This window comes from Engraulis encrasicolus, chromosome 17, assembly GCF_034702125.1.
Source record: "Engraulis encrasicolus isolate BLACKSEA-1 chromosome 17, IST_EnEncr_1.0, whole genome shotgun sequence".
Classification (NCBI taxonomy): Eukaryota; Metazoa; Chordata; class Actinopteri; order Clupeiformes; family Engraulidae; genus Engraulis; species Engraulis encrasicolus.
The window spans coordinates 34344532-34361220 of record NC_085873.1 but is presented as its reverse complement, the minus strand read 5'-3'; the positions used below and the strand labels follow the sequence as shown (position 1 = coordinate 34361220).

At 43.8% G+C, this 16689-nt stretch overlaps 1 protein-coding gene across 1 annotated transcript in view; it reads right to left on the bottom strand.

The window, feature by feature from the left end:
* Positions 1 to 6080: 6080 nt before the first annotated feature.
* LOC134466792 (rho GTPase-activating protein 44-like) overlaps positions 6081 to 16689 on the bottom strand; it is a 136593-nt gene continuing 125984 nt past the window's right edge. The window contains exons 17-20 of the mRNA XM_063220668.1: positions 14702 to 14814; positions 13927 to 14066; positions 12877 to 13171; positions 6081 to 6741 (exon numbers count right to left, since the gene is read on the bottom strand). Of these exons, the coding sequence (XP_063076738.1) occupies positions 6569 to 6741; positions 12877 to 13171; positions 13927 to 14066; positions 14702 to 14814 (721 nt within the window). The 3' untranslated portion in view covers positions 6081 to 6568. The remainder of the gene's footprint in view (positions 6742 to 12876; positions 13172 to 13926; positions 14067 to 14701; positions 14815 to 16689) is intronic.

The following is a 16689-nucleotide window of genomic DNA, read 5'->3' as shown; positions in this document are numbered from 1 at the left end:
AGTGTTTTTTGGTACATAAATTGAGATTGTTTTCATACCAGCGTTGTTCATTAACCAACCCTTAGATTGCTGCAAAACTGTATGTCCAAATGTATTACAAAACATATTTCCATGGCATTATGCTGCAGCTGTGGAGAACATAAACACTCATCACAAACAAGAGAAGCTCCTTGAATCGGATTCATTACAAATGCAGTTTTTAATAGTTTACCACAGTCTGATGGAGACTGCCTTTAAGCACAGCACACAGAGAGGGTAGATGTTTGGAGGAGAGGACCAAAGGAGAAACACTCCTCCCACATAGTGTGCCAGACAAAAGCCATTCTGTAGAAAACAACAAACAAACAAACAAACAAGAATGAGATAAAACATATAAACAGCTTAGCTTTCATTTTGGCCCCATTCACTGATTCCATGAAGATAACAAAGATGAGACATAACAACAGAACCAAATTATGGAGTTATCTCCTTTTGTGATATGTCTGAAGCCTTGTTTTCTGCTCGTGTGAAAAAAAAAGAAACAACCGCATGCACCACTGTTTGACTGTACAGATATGTCCATACCTCAGATGGCTTGTGTGTTTTATATATATTGTAACCTACAGTGTTGACCTGTTAACTGCACTGTAATGAATTGCAAATAGTGTAAGTCATTAGCGGATGAGAAGCCAAAACATGCTTTCAAATGGATGAAGGCTTCGCAAAGAACATAACAATGTCCCAGCTATGAGGGAAAACAATTGGAGTTACATTTGTACAGCGACCAAACTAATAAACATTGGAAAGTTGAGAGACAAAAGAGAGCTCATTTAATGACAACTTTTAAGTGACGCACCATGGTGCTGTGTATTTATAAATGCAATATGAAGGGCAAAGCAAAAGTTGCCATGTGGGCATAGGTATGGGGATGACTATGTCACAGTGAGTTACCAGCATCCAAAAATCAGACAAAATATTATCCATCAATATTTACTTTCATTCTTAAGTCATCGCAGCGACAGACAAACAGATTTCCCATCAATCAAATGAAATTGCACCACGCCATAGACAGCTACATTCCATCACAGTCATATATTTATATTTATATGAATATTTATATTCATTTGTTCATCATCTTTCCAAAGGGCATGCTTCAATTACAAAAATGTTGTTCTTGGACATGGTTTGAGGGACCCCTAGTGGCCAACATATGTACAGTACAGTACAAAGCACTGACACATAAAATAAGACGAGATCCCAAGAATCCATGTAGAGAGTACTAGAGACTGACACCAGACTCACACTGTGGACTGCTTCATTGGCTTCGAACATATATTTATATTTTTCTTATAAGAATTTATAAGTTATTTTAAAGATTTGAGCAGTTTTGAGTCAACGCAAACCAGAGAGATAATGAAATACGAACGAGAGTCACCTCCTGTTAAAGGGACACTGTGCAGGAAATGGTCAAAAAAGGTACTGCAACTATGCTGCTCATTGAAACTGGGCTGCCTATTGCCAAATTTGATCTATACATGAACGTTTATTAAGTAATTAACAAATATTTTCTAGTATGGCCCATGTACAGTCATTTTTGCAGCTAAAAATGGCTATTTCTGGAAATTCAAAATTACACACCATGGAGAAGGTCCCCCTTTTCATGTATGAAAAGGGCAATTTTTCCAGTCATAATGAATACTTAGAATTTCATGGTGGTGGTAAGTATTCGTGAAAAAGGTAACATTAGTGAATGGGTAGCATGAATTCTGGAAATAAACAACTAAAAATCTCACACAGTGTCCCTTTAATCTTATTTCAAAATCTGCCTACATGTTTTGTTTTTGTTTTTCAGAAATCCATCTTGTGACTTTTCTGACTACTCCTGTGATCTTAAAACAAACAACATCAAATGCTTCATAACTTAAGGAGAGGTTAGCCAGATTTGAAGACACAGTAGCCCATAGTTTACAGTAGGTCATTGACATAACAGTATTGGTGTCATCGGCCATTACATGGTTTCTGGACAGACAAAAATGGTCTGAACACGGACTCCACAATGTCCCAAGAATATACAAATATGATGAAAGAACATCCTAAGAAATCCATATTTCCCCAAATTCCCAATTTATCTCCCAATTTCATTTACAGCCTCTTGAAAGTAAGATGCATCAAGACAAGACTTGGCTTTACCACCAGAGGGACTTACAAGTCATAGCTCGGCAAATAGTAAAATGTATCAAATTACATAAAGAATGGAAATTTCAACAATTGTTACACATGACATACAACAACGTTCAACATTGATCAAAACCAGACTCCCTACATCGTCTGTTTATTCACATCAAACCTGGGGTGCATGTCTCGAAACCAGAGTTGTTTACAACCGTACATGTACGCAAGCTACTTTGCTAGTTTCAGTGCAGTTTCATTACCCACTGGCAACCACCAAAGTTGCTAACTGGCTAGCCACACCCCTGTTCTCTTATTGCTAATGGCTAACAGAATAGCCAGGTTCAGCCCATTTAGATGCCACTGTAGGGCCTACTGACTGTTGTGGATGACATTGTCAGCCATCATATTAACTCTACATTTTTTAATTTGTTTTTTTAATTATTGGGCTATTGTGGGGGAAAAAAATATATTCACAACTTCTAGAAGTTCATTGCGTGCTCTTCCATCATATTCAAATCCACTTCTCTCCTGGGCTGTCTGGTACGTCATTTTAGCTAAGCTAGCAGAGGGCTGTTGTACCCTGTGCTAGTTTGATGGTGATGCTTCCTCGGTTGTTAGCTGCTAGCTTGCTAGGCAAGAATATGATTTCCCACTGTTTCTTTTCATTTTAACTCTGCTATTCTGCTGGGAGACAGTAAGAAGTAGTTTGTGACAAGCTAAGGTTTCTCACTGGGTGCTACTCAATGTATTAAGTTTTCAGTTAAGATGTGAAACAGCCTTAATGCATTCTCTCTCACATACGCACACGCGCGCACACACACATGCTCACGCACACACACACACACACACTGAAACACAAACGCTTGTGCAGAAATCACGCGCACACTCGCGCAATTGTGATGCAGCCCACCAAGTTGTGCCATAAAACTTTTCCTATAAATATTATTTTGTTTTATCTCAATAGTCATTGAGGGATCATTGCATGGTAGGGCCTAGCTGTGGACAAAAGGTGCAAAAGCTCTCCATGCTTACATATGATGATCAGTGACACTGAAAACATTGTGCTCAGGACGGTAGCCTAAGTGAGGCAGTAGAAACACACACCACCATATCAATATATAGACCCATATAATATACATCGTTTTTTTCTCTTTATAAATAATATGTCTTTCCCCCCTTCACTTGTTTTATATACACATACAGTTTCTATGTACATGGTATCATCTTCATATTTCATATTTATGTACAGTGAGACTGATGTCGTGAATGACATATGAGCCACATCAGTGAGCATAATAATCGAAGACGCAGCTCTTTCTCGATCATTATTTTCTGGATATGGGGGAGTAATCATAAATGTTTTGAAAAATATGGAAAATGTTGTAGATAGAATTCAGTATTGAATGTAATTGACAATAATCTACTATATAGTTGGCAACATGGTCACATAGGTGAGCCAGCGGGTTCCATGTCCTACTTCGTTCATGTTTGCCCCCCCCTTCAGGCTCAGGGGGTCAGAGATGTTCCCACAGCCCAGTGGTCCCACAGCCCAATGGTCCCATATCACAAAAACGTTTAAAATTAGGTTCAGGAAGACAGATGCTGAGGCACTCAAGGTTACAATTTTTTTTTTAAACTTTTTTATTTGGCTACAATGCCTACGCGTTTCGGCCCTTATGGCCTTCTTCAGGGTTGTATCAACCTTGTAAATTATAACCTTGAGTGCCTCAGCATCTGTTTTCCTGAACCAAGTTTGAGAGCCCCTACACTGATGAGCACCAAGGAAAAAAGGTGAAGACCCAGAAGCACTCCAATTACCTGCTTGTGTTTGAAACTTTTTAAATTAGTTTTTAGGTCAGATACTCCCACAGAGGTCAGTATCTTGTTGGAGCTAACTGACTTAGGCACGTTTAGGCATAATTCCTTTGCGATTATGGTTAGGGGGAGGTTTTGGTAAGTCCATCTCTACTATTATGGGAAGAGCGTGGTTATTATAGATCATTCCATTGTGGTTTAGAGCTATTATCCGGATATTGTTGTTGTTTACTGACTTAGGTTTAGGCATGATTTTGGGGGAAGGTTTTGGGTGGAACCAATTGGGCTGCGGGTCCATTGAGCCTAAAAAAAAAAATGTCTTATAGGGCTTTCGGGCCGACCAGAACGGAGCCGGTGCTGGTGCCCGCACCAGTTACGTTCGGCACTAAAGTGCTCATCTGCGAACCGCCCGTGTTCATACCGGGGTCTGAACTTTTTCCGCACGTGACTGTGTTACCCGGATGGACCTGCTGACGGCCCCGCTGTCGTCACGGTTCGCCTGAGGAAAAACCTAGTTTTTTGGAGTTCGCATTGCGAACCAGCTCTCCGGTTCGCGAGCGCTAAAATCTGTGGCGTGAACACGACGGCCGGTTCGCGATTAGGTGCGGGAACGGGCACCACACGGTTCACAGTTGGCCTGAACGCGCTGTGATGTTGGACCAGTAGCCTATCACAGTACTCAGTTTTACCAGTACTCGCCAGTACACACTGTGGCAATTCTAGAGTCTATTGGGGGCCCTGAATACAGTCAGACACAATAGTCTTTCTAGACTACTTTCAACGCTTCCCTACACCTGTGTAGCCGCGAAAGGCGCCATACTGTACATAGTAGTCAAAATAACAGGATTTGTAATAATGAGCCTGTGGGATATTTCTGGCCAAACTTTCGTCGTAACCATCACCCCATGACAGGTCAGACATGGAATTTCACTTGGAATGAATGAGTCAGATAATGTCACACAAGCCTACTTGATGGCCTGTCCTGCATTGACTACCGTTTGATTTGTCAAAATTGCATGATGAATTCCTGTCACAACCAATAAATTGGGAAAAAAAATACAGTGACACCACATTGTCTGATTTTGTGGACCAAGATGTACAGCATTTGTGGTTCTTGGAACGTAATGAAATACCCAATGTGACCCTGATAATGCTGTCTAACCATACAATATGTATTATTATGAGTGCAGGGTACAGAATTTCTTTGGGAACGGTCATCTATTCATCTCTGCTCTACACCATGGCCCTTATTTGTTCATACCTGGTTCACTTCCAAGCAAAGTTGAACCTCTCCTTCTCTCGAATTACAAGTTGTATCATCCACTGTACACACACACACACACACACACACACACACACACACACACACACACACACACACACACACACACACACACACACACACACACACACACACACACACACACACTCGCACTCGCACACGCACACGCACACGCATACGGACACGCACACAGCACTAGTGGCCTGCAGTCACGAGTGTGGTCCTTGGTATTCTACCTAAGAGTACTGTATGTTCGACAGATATAGCAATACAACGCACACATGCATGCACACACATGCATGTATACAGTACACACACATACATACACACATGATGTTGTTTGACATCCAATGTCCAACAGCAGGAAAACTTGTTTTCTCTCACAGTACATTCTCGGCCTCCCCTTTCTGTCAGTGTCATTCACTCTTACATGTGATACTGAGCTCGTAAAATAGTTCATTTGTTCCTACTTTGCTATTTAAATATATCAAACAGAGTGTTTGACTATTTGTACCATACGCTATTTATTTTGTGGATATTCTTTACATAATGTATACATAACCTGACAATACCTTACCCACTTCCTCATTGGCCAACAACTGAGAAGGAAATCGATTCGATTGGCCAATTCCTGAGCAGAACCCAGATTATAACTCAAGTGACACATGGGAGTAACCAGGGACAGGTTTAACAGCACAATACGCATGTCCTGATGGAACATTAATTTACAGTAGGCAAGATTGATTTTTTTCCCGTGCTCAAGAAGTTATGTAATGATCAATGATGTGAATTTTAAAAAATGCATCTTCAAACACACTGTGACTGACTGGCTAATAATACCTAGTGCCTTGATTTAATCTCTTCCCACATTTGTTCTGTGAATATGGTTCAGTAAAAGGCAAAATGGGTAAGGCAAAACAATTAGTCACACACACACAAAAAAAACAATATTAAAATAAAAAACACTGAGATGATTTCAAAAAGTCATAATGGTGTCCTTTGATAACATTTAACTGCTGTTTTCTACTGTGGGACTTTTGTATTCCTTGTCAATACTTATCTTTTATACTGTTTACGGATAATGTCATTTGATAGTCTTCAGGGAATCCTGATATGGAGTTATTTTGGGCACTATGGGCCTCCGTAGATGCAGTGTATGGTGCAGTCTGGCACAGGGAAAGGTGTCGAAGATCATCATCGGGGCTCATTATTATTGTAGTCTCTGGGGAGTGAAGGAGGGAGGCGGTGTGTTGGTGCTTGGGTTCACAAGGGATAGTTCTAGACCGTGGGGCTTTGGGATTGGGTAAGGGTGTCGTGATGTCATAATGCCGTGCTCTCGGAATCCTCCTCCGACTCCGCCTTGGTAGAGGCCGAGGCCTCCAGTGCCACAGCTGCCATGACCACAGACTGCCTGGTGAGGGCGCCATAGGCCACGTCCAGAATGCCGTCCAGCTCCACGTTGATGGCAGGAATGTCCAGGTTGCAGAAAGAGTCTGATGTCGGTCGGTCGGCAAAAAGAAGTGAGAGATTGATGCAGCAAAACGAAGGTGGAGATGGAAGTAGTAGATGATAGATGTTTGATTGGAGTAAACAACAGAAAGAAAAGGAGATGGGAGAGAGAGGTAGAAAGGCAGTATTGATGTAGAGAAGAGAAGACAGGTAAATACGTTAATACACATATACTGTATACACTTATACATTATCAACATAAACATTGTGATATCTGGGATCAATCTATTACATAAAACTGAGGACATCACAAGGACGTGGTAATTTTGGTCATTGAAGAGGGTAGACAGATTAACTCAAATCCTAGGATTCTCTTGGCCATATGAGTTCAAATGAGTTTCATTTTTTTTAGTGATTTAAATAGTCAGAATTGCTATTACTCTAAATTCACTGTAGGCCTCTCAAATGACCAGGGCAACATGGGAACAAACTGTTGTATGCGTGTGTGTGTGTGTGTGTGTGTGTGTGTGTGTGTGTGTGTGTGTGTGTGTGTGTGTGTGTGTGTGTGTGTGTGTGTGTGTGTGTGTGTGTGTGTGTGTGTGTGTCTGTGTGTGTGTGTCTGTGTGTGTGGTATCATGTAGTATGTAAACATCTACAGGGGCACCAAGGACAACTGGCCATCAGCTGACAAAAACAGTAACACAAAGACTTACAACTTTACACATTTATCACCAACTATGAACAACCAAGTAGCCATGCAGCAAGGAGAATCACTACAGCGTCAGTTTCACCAAGAACACACAACTAGAACACGAGGAAATCTCTGGTCATAATCTACTTGACGCCGGCGTCATACGTATGACATAACAGTGTCATAACATTGTCATAATGCAGTCATGCATGTATCTTTTAAATTTCATATAATTAAAGGGGTATGCCACTATTTTGAGGCTTAATACAGTTAAAATCGTTGGCCAGGGTTTATAAAGGTGGTAAAGTGTCTTATTTTTCATTTAAGCTGTTGTCTTGCTTTAAGACAAGTTAAAAGAGGGAGCATGTCGCTAAGCTAGTGAAAGTCAATGGATCCGTGTAGCTTAGCGACATATTCCCTCTTTTAACTTGTTTTAAAGCAAGACAACACTTAACATGAAAAATAAGACATTTTACCACCTTTATAAACCCCAGCCAACGATTTTAACTGTATTAAGCCCCAAAATAGTGGCATACCCCTTTAAGTGAAATTCGGTTATGGTAAAGACAGGCCTAACAATGTCAACTTGTCATGACCATAAAAGGTTTATTGTTTATTAGTGTTGCACCGACACCATTATCGGCCCAGATACTGCACTAAATTGGTGGTATCGGTATCGGCGAGTACCAACAAATAGGGCCCCGATACCATTTACAGATGCACGTATGACACTTGAACGCAGCCTTGAACTTAGTTATTTTTATTTCAGAGGTATTTAAAAAGTACACAAATTTCTACTGGTTCACTTTGTACAGTATTAGTCTTTTACCTGTTTCACAAAGGTAGGGAGCAGCCTGACAAAGCCATGATAGCAATGATGTTACATCCAAGTAGTAGCCTATGCAGCTCTTCATATATACACAGTATATATTTCCAACAGAGTAGTATCGGTATGGTATCGGTATCGATATCGGTATCGGCCAATATTTCACAGTCGGCTATCGGGTATCGGGCCAAAAAATGGAGGCCTACCGGTGCAACACTATTGCTTATGACTCGTTCATGACTGTGTCATGACACTGTTTTGACGCTATTATGACACTTTTATGTCATACATATGACGCAGGCGACAGGTAAAGTGTAGCCAAATCTTCTAAATGTGCTGAGGTGCTTCCCCTTGCTGCATGTTAGTGGTGTTTATGGGAGCTGGGAAATACAGTTGATGGTTGTCATGGAAGGGACCCCCTAAAAGCACAGCATTTTGCCGGTGGAATGGGAGATTGTATCTAAAGTCTTTGTTACGTCCTTTGCCACTCAATTTATAAACTGTAACCGAAAACGACCTAACCCTAAGCACCAAAAAATGTAACATTTTCAAGCATGGAAGGCAGGGTTAGGGTTACGGTGACGGTTAATGCTATCAGTATGGGTATTAAGGTTGACATAAGACATCAAACAGGTTCACAAGTAAACCGTTATGGTCTGCATAGCCTACCAACATCACGGGTGACACAGGACTTCAGAAAGACCTCAAATTGTAAAATGTGATCGATTCGGTTAAAATGCTGTGTTTTGTTAGAGAGCCCCTGTTATTGTGACATCATCACAGGGATTCCTTGGTTACAGGGGTGGTAGTGGTGGTGGTGGTGGTGGTGGGGGTGTTTGACACAGGCAGGAGACACAGGAAGCTGTTCTCTCTGGGAAGGTGCAGAAGCTGAGGAGATTCAAAGCCACACTGGTCCCAGACCCAGGCAGAGAACAGGGTAAAACAGATACAGATAGATCAAGGTTTGCGTGGCTCTGGGAGAGTGAGGGGGGGCTGTGAGGAAACGTAAGGATGGGTGAGACTCGTTGGGGAGCAAAGGCGAAGCAGAAATCCATGTTGTTTCATGTGGAGTGGTTTGAAAGCCTAGTCTGTGTTGTAAAGATAATCTTCATGAAGAGTTGTTTTCGCTGAGGCACGAATGCTGGGTTCAAACTACACAACTATCAAGCAGAGTCTGAAACATATCAACCAGTCGAATGTTCCCTGTCTAGGAGTGTCACTCTGTGTGACTATCTATGACTTATGCTAGGCCCAGCCACTATGGACCTTACGCATCTAAGAATCCTGGTCCTAACTTACGTTGACCTAATGACTCTACAATCTCTATCTATCTCTTCTTCCTCTGCCTTCCTGCTATTTCTGCCTCTCCTCTATACCTCTCCTTTTAAAACCATCTCTAACAATGATGTTTTTTCCCATTTGTTAAACACTTTGAGTTACATGCCTTGTATGATACAGTGCTATACAAATACAATTATTATTATTATTATTATTATTATTATTATTATTATTATTAAGTAATTGTTGTCCTGACAAAAAAAGAGAAGGGAAGGCTTCACTGGGCCATTTATCCAAGTGTAGTAAAACAAGGATGCTCATAAAAACTGGACATCCAAACAGCCATGAAAAGATGAAAAAAAACACTTTTGAGCTACTACTTACTAAAGTTAAGAAGCCTTAATTAAATTCTGGCTACATGCCTATGTGTTAATCTGTCTTAATGTGGCCTGATGAAGGTGGTCTTTAAGATCAGAGAGCTGTAGGTTCGAATCCCACCCTTACCTCTCCCTACACCTCCAAGGCTGAAGTGCCCTTGAGCAAGGCACCTACAGTAACTCCACATTGCTCCAGGGACTGTAACCAACATCCTGTAAATATCTGTAGCCTAAGTCGCTTTAGATAAAAGCATCAGCTATAAGTGTAGTGTAATGTAATGAAATGGTGTATTTTGTATTTTGTAATGTTTTGCCTCTGCACTTGCACGTGGACTTTCTTTGCACTAAGCCATGCACTGCTTCAGCCTTTTAGTCCTCCATGCACTGGTGGGACAAAATGGTTAGTGGAGGACTGAACACGCACACACACACACACACACACACACACACACACACACACACACACACACACACACACACACACACACACACACACACACACATACACACACACACACACACACACACACACACACACACACGCATGCACGCACGCACCCGCACACAGACACCCACACACACACAACACGCACACGCACACTGAACACTCACACACACACACACACACACACAGACGCATGCACGCACGTGCACACACATACACGCAAACACACACACACACAAACACATCCACACACACGAACACACACACACGCACGCGCACACACATACACACAAACACAAACACACCCACACACACGAACACACACATGCACGCACGCACACACTCATGCATGCATGCACACATGCACGCACACACACACACACACACAAACACACACGCATGCATGCACGCACTCGCACACACACACACACACACACACACACACACACACACACACACACACACACACACACACACACACACACACACACACACACACACACACACACACACACACACACACACACACACACACACACACACACACACAAAAGGTCTCGTACCTACGGAACACACACATTTAAACTCGTACAGTATATAGATATGAAGAGATCAGATTGTCTTGCTGCTCTGCATTCTATGTAATATCCATTGAATTGTTTTGTATCTCTAACAACCACACATAAAATACTCTGATTCACCAAAACAACTCAATTGCACTTGGATATTACAGTGAATGCAAAGTTACAAAAAGTAGGCTATTTGGCTTGAAAAATGACACCATGTTTTGATTTAGAATCTGAGCCCTTCATATTATACAGATACACAGTAAATTCTGCAGTGCTCATTTAACACCTAGAGAGTTGATTTGACATCATTTGGACTGAAATTAACTCTTTAAGTGTTGAATTAACACCGCAACATTTACTGTGTATATACACATACAGTATGTGGAGCTGGGCGAACAGGTAAATATGCACATTTAATGTGGCACAGTGAGCCAGGCCAGGGGGGGTGGGGTTAGCGTGAACGCTTGATAGGACGGTGGCTGGGGAGGGTCAAGCTTTTTTGGGTGCAGTAATTGTACGGTAGAGGAACCTGCTTACCACGTCACTCACTCACTGCCTCTTAGTCAACCAGTGACAGGACTCATACCGCTGTAATACAGACAAATAAATACAATGCAAGTCGACAAGGAGGACAGAGAAGTTTTGTGGAAAAAAAGTGGAAAAATTGTCAAAAACTGTTGCATCACAGTTAGGTTACTGAGAATGAATATAAGTAGAAAGTGAAATGGAATTCCAATTAAATTCAATTCAATTGCCTTTTTTTGAGAGACACCCAAATACAAAATTGATAAAAACAGCTCGTTTTAGGATTTATAATGTGCCGACTGCAGATAGGGAAAGAGAGCACAAGGGAGAGAAAGAAAGTAGGGACAGAGAAGGGCAAAGCATATTAAAAAAGAGAGAGACTGAGAAATGTAGAGAAAGAGAAAGAGAAGAGAGGGAGAGGGAGAAAGATAAAGCGATAAAGTATCAACCGAGTGGCAGGGAATTGAGGCTCGTTTCAATGTCCCGTCTCTCCCAGTTTTGACACATACTGTTGAATTTACGGTACTGCATCTGGGACATCAATGGACATCTATTCGGCACCACTTATCTTTCTATCATTCATCATCCATCCATCCATCCATCCATCCATCCATCCATCCATCCATCCATCCATCCATCCATCCATCCATCCATCCATCCATCCATCCAGGTACCATTCCATCCATACAATTCGATCATCTAGTCACCAATCTATGTGTACATAGATCATACAATCATGCATGTATTCAATCTTTCTTCTTGGTATAATTCATTCCATTAACTTAAACACTACACATTCATCCATCCATCCATCCATCCATCCATCCATCCATCCATCCATCCATCCATCCATCCATCCATCCATCCATCCATCCATCCATCATTCTATCCATGCATTTATAATTCAACCCTCTATTAATTAATAGATGGATCATCCCTTCTACCTCGTATCATTCATTCATTCATTCATTCATCCATTTACGTCACATCCATCCATCCATCCATCCATCCATCCATCCATCCATCCATCCATCCATCCATCCATCCATCCATCCATCCGGTGCCGAATATACATACATTGCTAACTAAAAAAGGGCTATTATACTGACTTGATATGCTGACGACAATACACAATACAACATTTGGCAAACATACACATACATTGCATGTTTGCATCCCCTTATAGGACTACAGAGAGCGGTATCACAACACTGCCCTCCAAAGGCAAAGTGCAGTAACTACACCAACATTGAAACTGAGAAAAAGGTCTTCAAAGTATTGGTATTGGGTTGGATATTGTAGTTACTGCAAATTTGACATGACAAGGCAATATGTCTAAAATGGAACACATTTGGACCACAACAAGGATTCGTCAGAAGATATAGGAGGGTTTATGAAGACAGATTTCAGTCTAAACTCAATTTTCCTACTCAGAGTGGTACCTCAACCCTCTCCTAGTCATCCTCACCTGTGGACATGCTCTCTCCAGGCGACAGGCCCTCCAGCAGGCCCCCGTGCTCCAGGGGCTGTGGGCTGGACCCCGGCGGGGTGCTGGGGGGCTGCGGCGGGGGCAGGCTGGGCCTCTGGCGGGGCTTGGGCGCGGGCCTGTGCGACTTGGGCAGCGTGCCCATGCCCATGCAGAGGGACGTGGAGGAGGTGGCGGGGGGCGTGGTGGCCTGGGAGTGGCCCCCGTAGGAGGAGTGCGAGGAGTGGGACTGGGCGTAGGCGTGGCACTGGGCAGGAGAGGCGATGGTGGCGTAGCCCTGCAGGTCAAAGAGAATAGATTAGAGAACGTTCCGAAGCTCCTGTGCACAGCCAGGTTCCAGGTGCTGGTGAAGTGCAGTCATCAGTAATCCACAGTAAACAAGAAGGATCACTGCACACTGGTGGACTTGACTTTGCTGCTTTTTATTTAGTGTTTTGGTCTCACAAGGGGGCGTTGTCCCTTCCTTCTTCTTCTCTTTTTGTGATGTTTGGTGGTGGCTTGCACAAGATGTGCACTACCGCCATGTACAGGGCAAAGGGGATTTATTCTCAATCGGACTAGACTCCAAAGGCCTCCTAAAGGGGAGTATTAAATATCTTTGCTACTTTTTGCGTGGGCATTGGCAAAGGGTTCATAATTCTATGCGCATCACGGTACTTAGGCCACGATGCAATAGTATCACAATGCATTGCGATACATATTATTGCATATCATAACTTCATTCATTTTCTTTTTTTACATTTGCCAACATCATACAATAAAAAGATAAATAAAAAAATATGCTAGTATATGCATAGACTAGGTTGCAAAAGACTACTAATAATTTGCAAAACATTTGAAAATAATAATGATGATGACTTGAAGCTTGGAAGCACCATCACATCATGTCATGTGGTTGTTTTCTGGACTGAAGGCTGACAAAACTTTGAAATGACACGATATCACGATATTGTCTCCTTGCGTCGCGATCCTGTATCGCGACTCTGCGTATCACGATTATTGCGAATCGATACAATATCGTACCAGCCCTACCTGCGGGTAGCTGAAGCTGTAGGGCGAGGGCGTGCTGGGGGGCGTCGGCGACAGGCTGATGGGCGACGGTTGCCCCGGAGACGGTTCCGACGAGGCGGGGAATGGGCTCTTGGGGGGGATGGGGGCCAGCTTTTTAGACACTGGAAGAGGAGGAGGAGGAAGGGGTTTTGTTAGGATGTACAGTGCAGAAAGTTAAAATAGTACTGGGAAGTGGGCAGCCATGGCCTAGTGGTTACGAGGATGGGCTTTAGATCAGAGGGTTGCAGGTTCAAATCCCACCATTCCACTCCCTATCTCACTCTATACCTGGGATGCCCAAAAAAAGGACAAACAAGTGTCAGCTAAGTGTAATGTAATGTAATGCAAATGCAAAATAGCACTGGAACAGGCAACTGACAAGGACATATCGTGTTAAGAGACACAGAAAGAAAGACATTCTGTCTTTGCTGGTAATGTTGCACCGTACGTACAACATACAAAATGTATTTAATTATTCGACAGATAAGGAGCGGTACAGTTACTTTACAGTAATGGAGGGAAACATTTTTACACTAACCAGGGAAAATGTATTAACCATTCCTGAAACGGTGGTGTAAAATGTGTCTGCTCGTATGGTACCCAAGGCATGCAAAGGTAAGCAATGACTAATAAGTTGAAAAATAAAATCTTAACTTATTTCACCCATTTCACACATATTTCATGTTCGCACACCATAAAAAAGCACATAACTTGGCTATGCACACATGAATAAAATCTTGTATACTGTACTAAGTACCTTTACGTAGAGTGTGTGGGCTTGGCTCCGAGCAGAGAGAGTGTCCACTAGATGGCGGCGTCTGCAAGGCTTTCTGGCCAATCACTGGGGAGAGTTCCTTGTTCTTCAACGTACTGATGAGGAAAAGGCAATTAGGCGACATGCTATTCACATGCTAAGGCAAAGGACCACGCATACACACACGCACGCACGCACGCATGCACGCGCGCACACACACACACATACACTCTAACATTCAAACGCACAATAACACACTCAAACACTTTCACTGACAATTTTGTAAAGACAAAGTCATGTCCATAGGCATAGCTGCAGCCATTTTGGCATGGAACAAAAAAAACAATACAGAACATATCCCCTGGAAAAAAGAAAAATCCATCATTCAGTCCTGTAAGGTGAAAAAAAAAAAACAGCAGCCACATTGAGCAAAGTCTGGAGCGCCCGCCGAGACATTTTTCTCCCAGTCTGCAACACAATAGCCTGGTTTCACCAAACCACATCAAATACTTCGTAATTCATTTTTGGTCTGGATCCTCGATGCCCTGGAGTGCTTGGGTGGGAGGAGTGAGCTCAGCTCTGGTTTGAAATGAGTGGTGACCAATCGCCGACAGTTGCCGTTCATGACGTATGCTTTCATGCGCCCAAGTGCGTTTGCTTATTGGCCGGCCGTCTGGTGGACGACTAAACCCTCCCCAGAGAAGCGCAATCAGACCATTCGTGAATTACAAAGTAATTGGCCTGTCAGGCTAGCACAAGGCTGCCATAAGTAGACAACTGACCACCGTAGCTGATGAATGCATTTGCAGGGACACCATGGCTTCCACAGAAATGGAAAATGACTACAGTATGACTTGCAAATGTAATAAATAAAATAAATAAAAGAACAAAAGACAAAGATGTCGATAAATTATAGTCATGAGTCATGTTGAAATAGCTGTTTTTGGAGAGGTCTGGAAAGTACAGAGGAAGTCTGTCTAAGCTAGCTATTTTGCATCTCGTTTGTCTCCTCCTTTCTTCTCAAGCACCCTTTCCTTTTATCTCTATCCCTGTTTCATCTATATGTTGTTGGGTTTCTACCTTCATCTGTTTTTGATGGTGTTCTGCGATGATGGCATGGGTTTTTTTTGTTTTGTTTTTTCGGATTGGGCACGTCCAAGGGCAGCCTCAGGCCAGGGCAAGGGGGGTGGTGGTGCATTTACCTAGTCAGCCGGGGTCCTCGCTCACGGCCGCAGACGCAGGCGGCCCAGGGAGGGGGAGGACCACCCTGAGCGACAGAGGAGGAGGAGGAGGAGGTGGAGGAGGAGGAAGAGGAGGGCAGGAGCGGGGCGTTGTTGCTGTTGGGCGGGGTGAGACGGCCGAGCGGGGGCTTGGCATAAAGCGGTGGGGGAGGAGGAGGAGGCGTCTGGGGAGGAGGAGGAGGGGGAGGAGAGAGAGAGGTGGTGGTGGTGGTGGTGGAGGAGTGGGTAGTAGGGGTAGGTGGGGTAGGAGGGGTAGGGCTGGGGCATTCGGGGGAGAAGAAGGGGCTGCTGCAAGCGGTGGGCGAGCGGGGCACCAGGGGGCCGCCGAAGGTGGGCGAGCGCGGGATCAGAGGCCCAGCCGTGGTGGGCGAAGTGCGGGGAGGCAGGGAGCCGTGCGCACCACCATACTGGTGGTGGTGGTGGTGGTGGTGGTGCTCGCACAGGGACATCTGCTTGGGCAGCAGCAGCAGCGAGCTGGGCTTGGGGTTGGAGTTGATGTCCAGGGAGGGGGAGCGCCATGCCGAGGACACGTGGGGGTGCGACGGGTTGGGGTGCGAGAGCGGGTGGGGCGACGGCGATTTGGGCGGCTGGGACTGGGGTGGAGGGGTCGGAGACGGGCATGGGGGTGGAGGGGGCACGGGCGGAGGGCTGTAACCAGACCAGCGAGGAGGCGGAGAGGGGCCCGAGGGTATCGATTCGGGGCCCGGGGCCGCGGGCCGGGAAGAGGACGGAGGCCTGGAGTGGTGATGA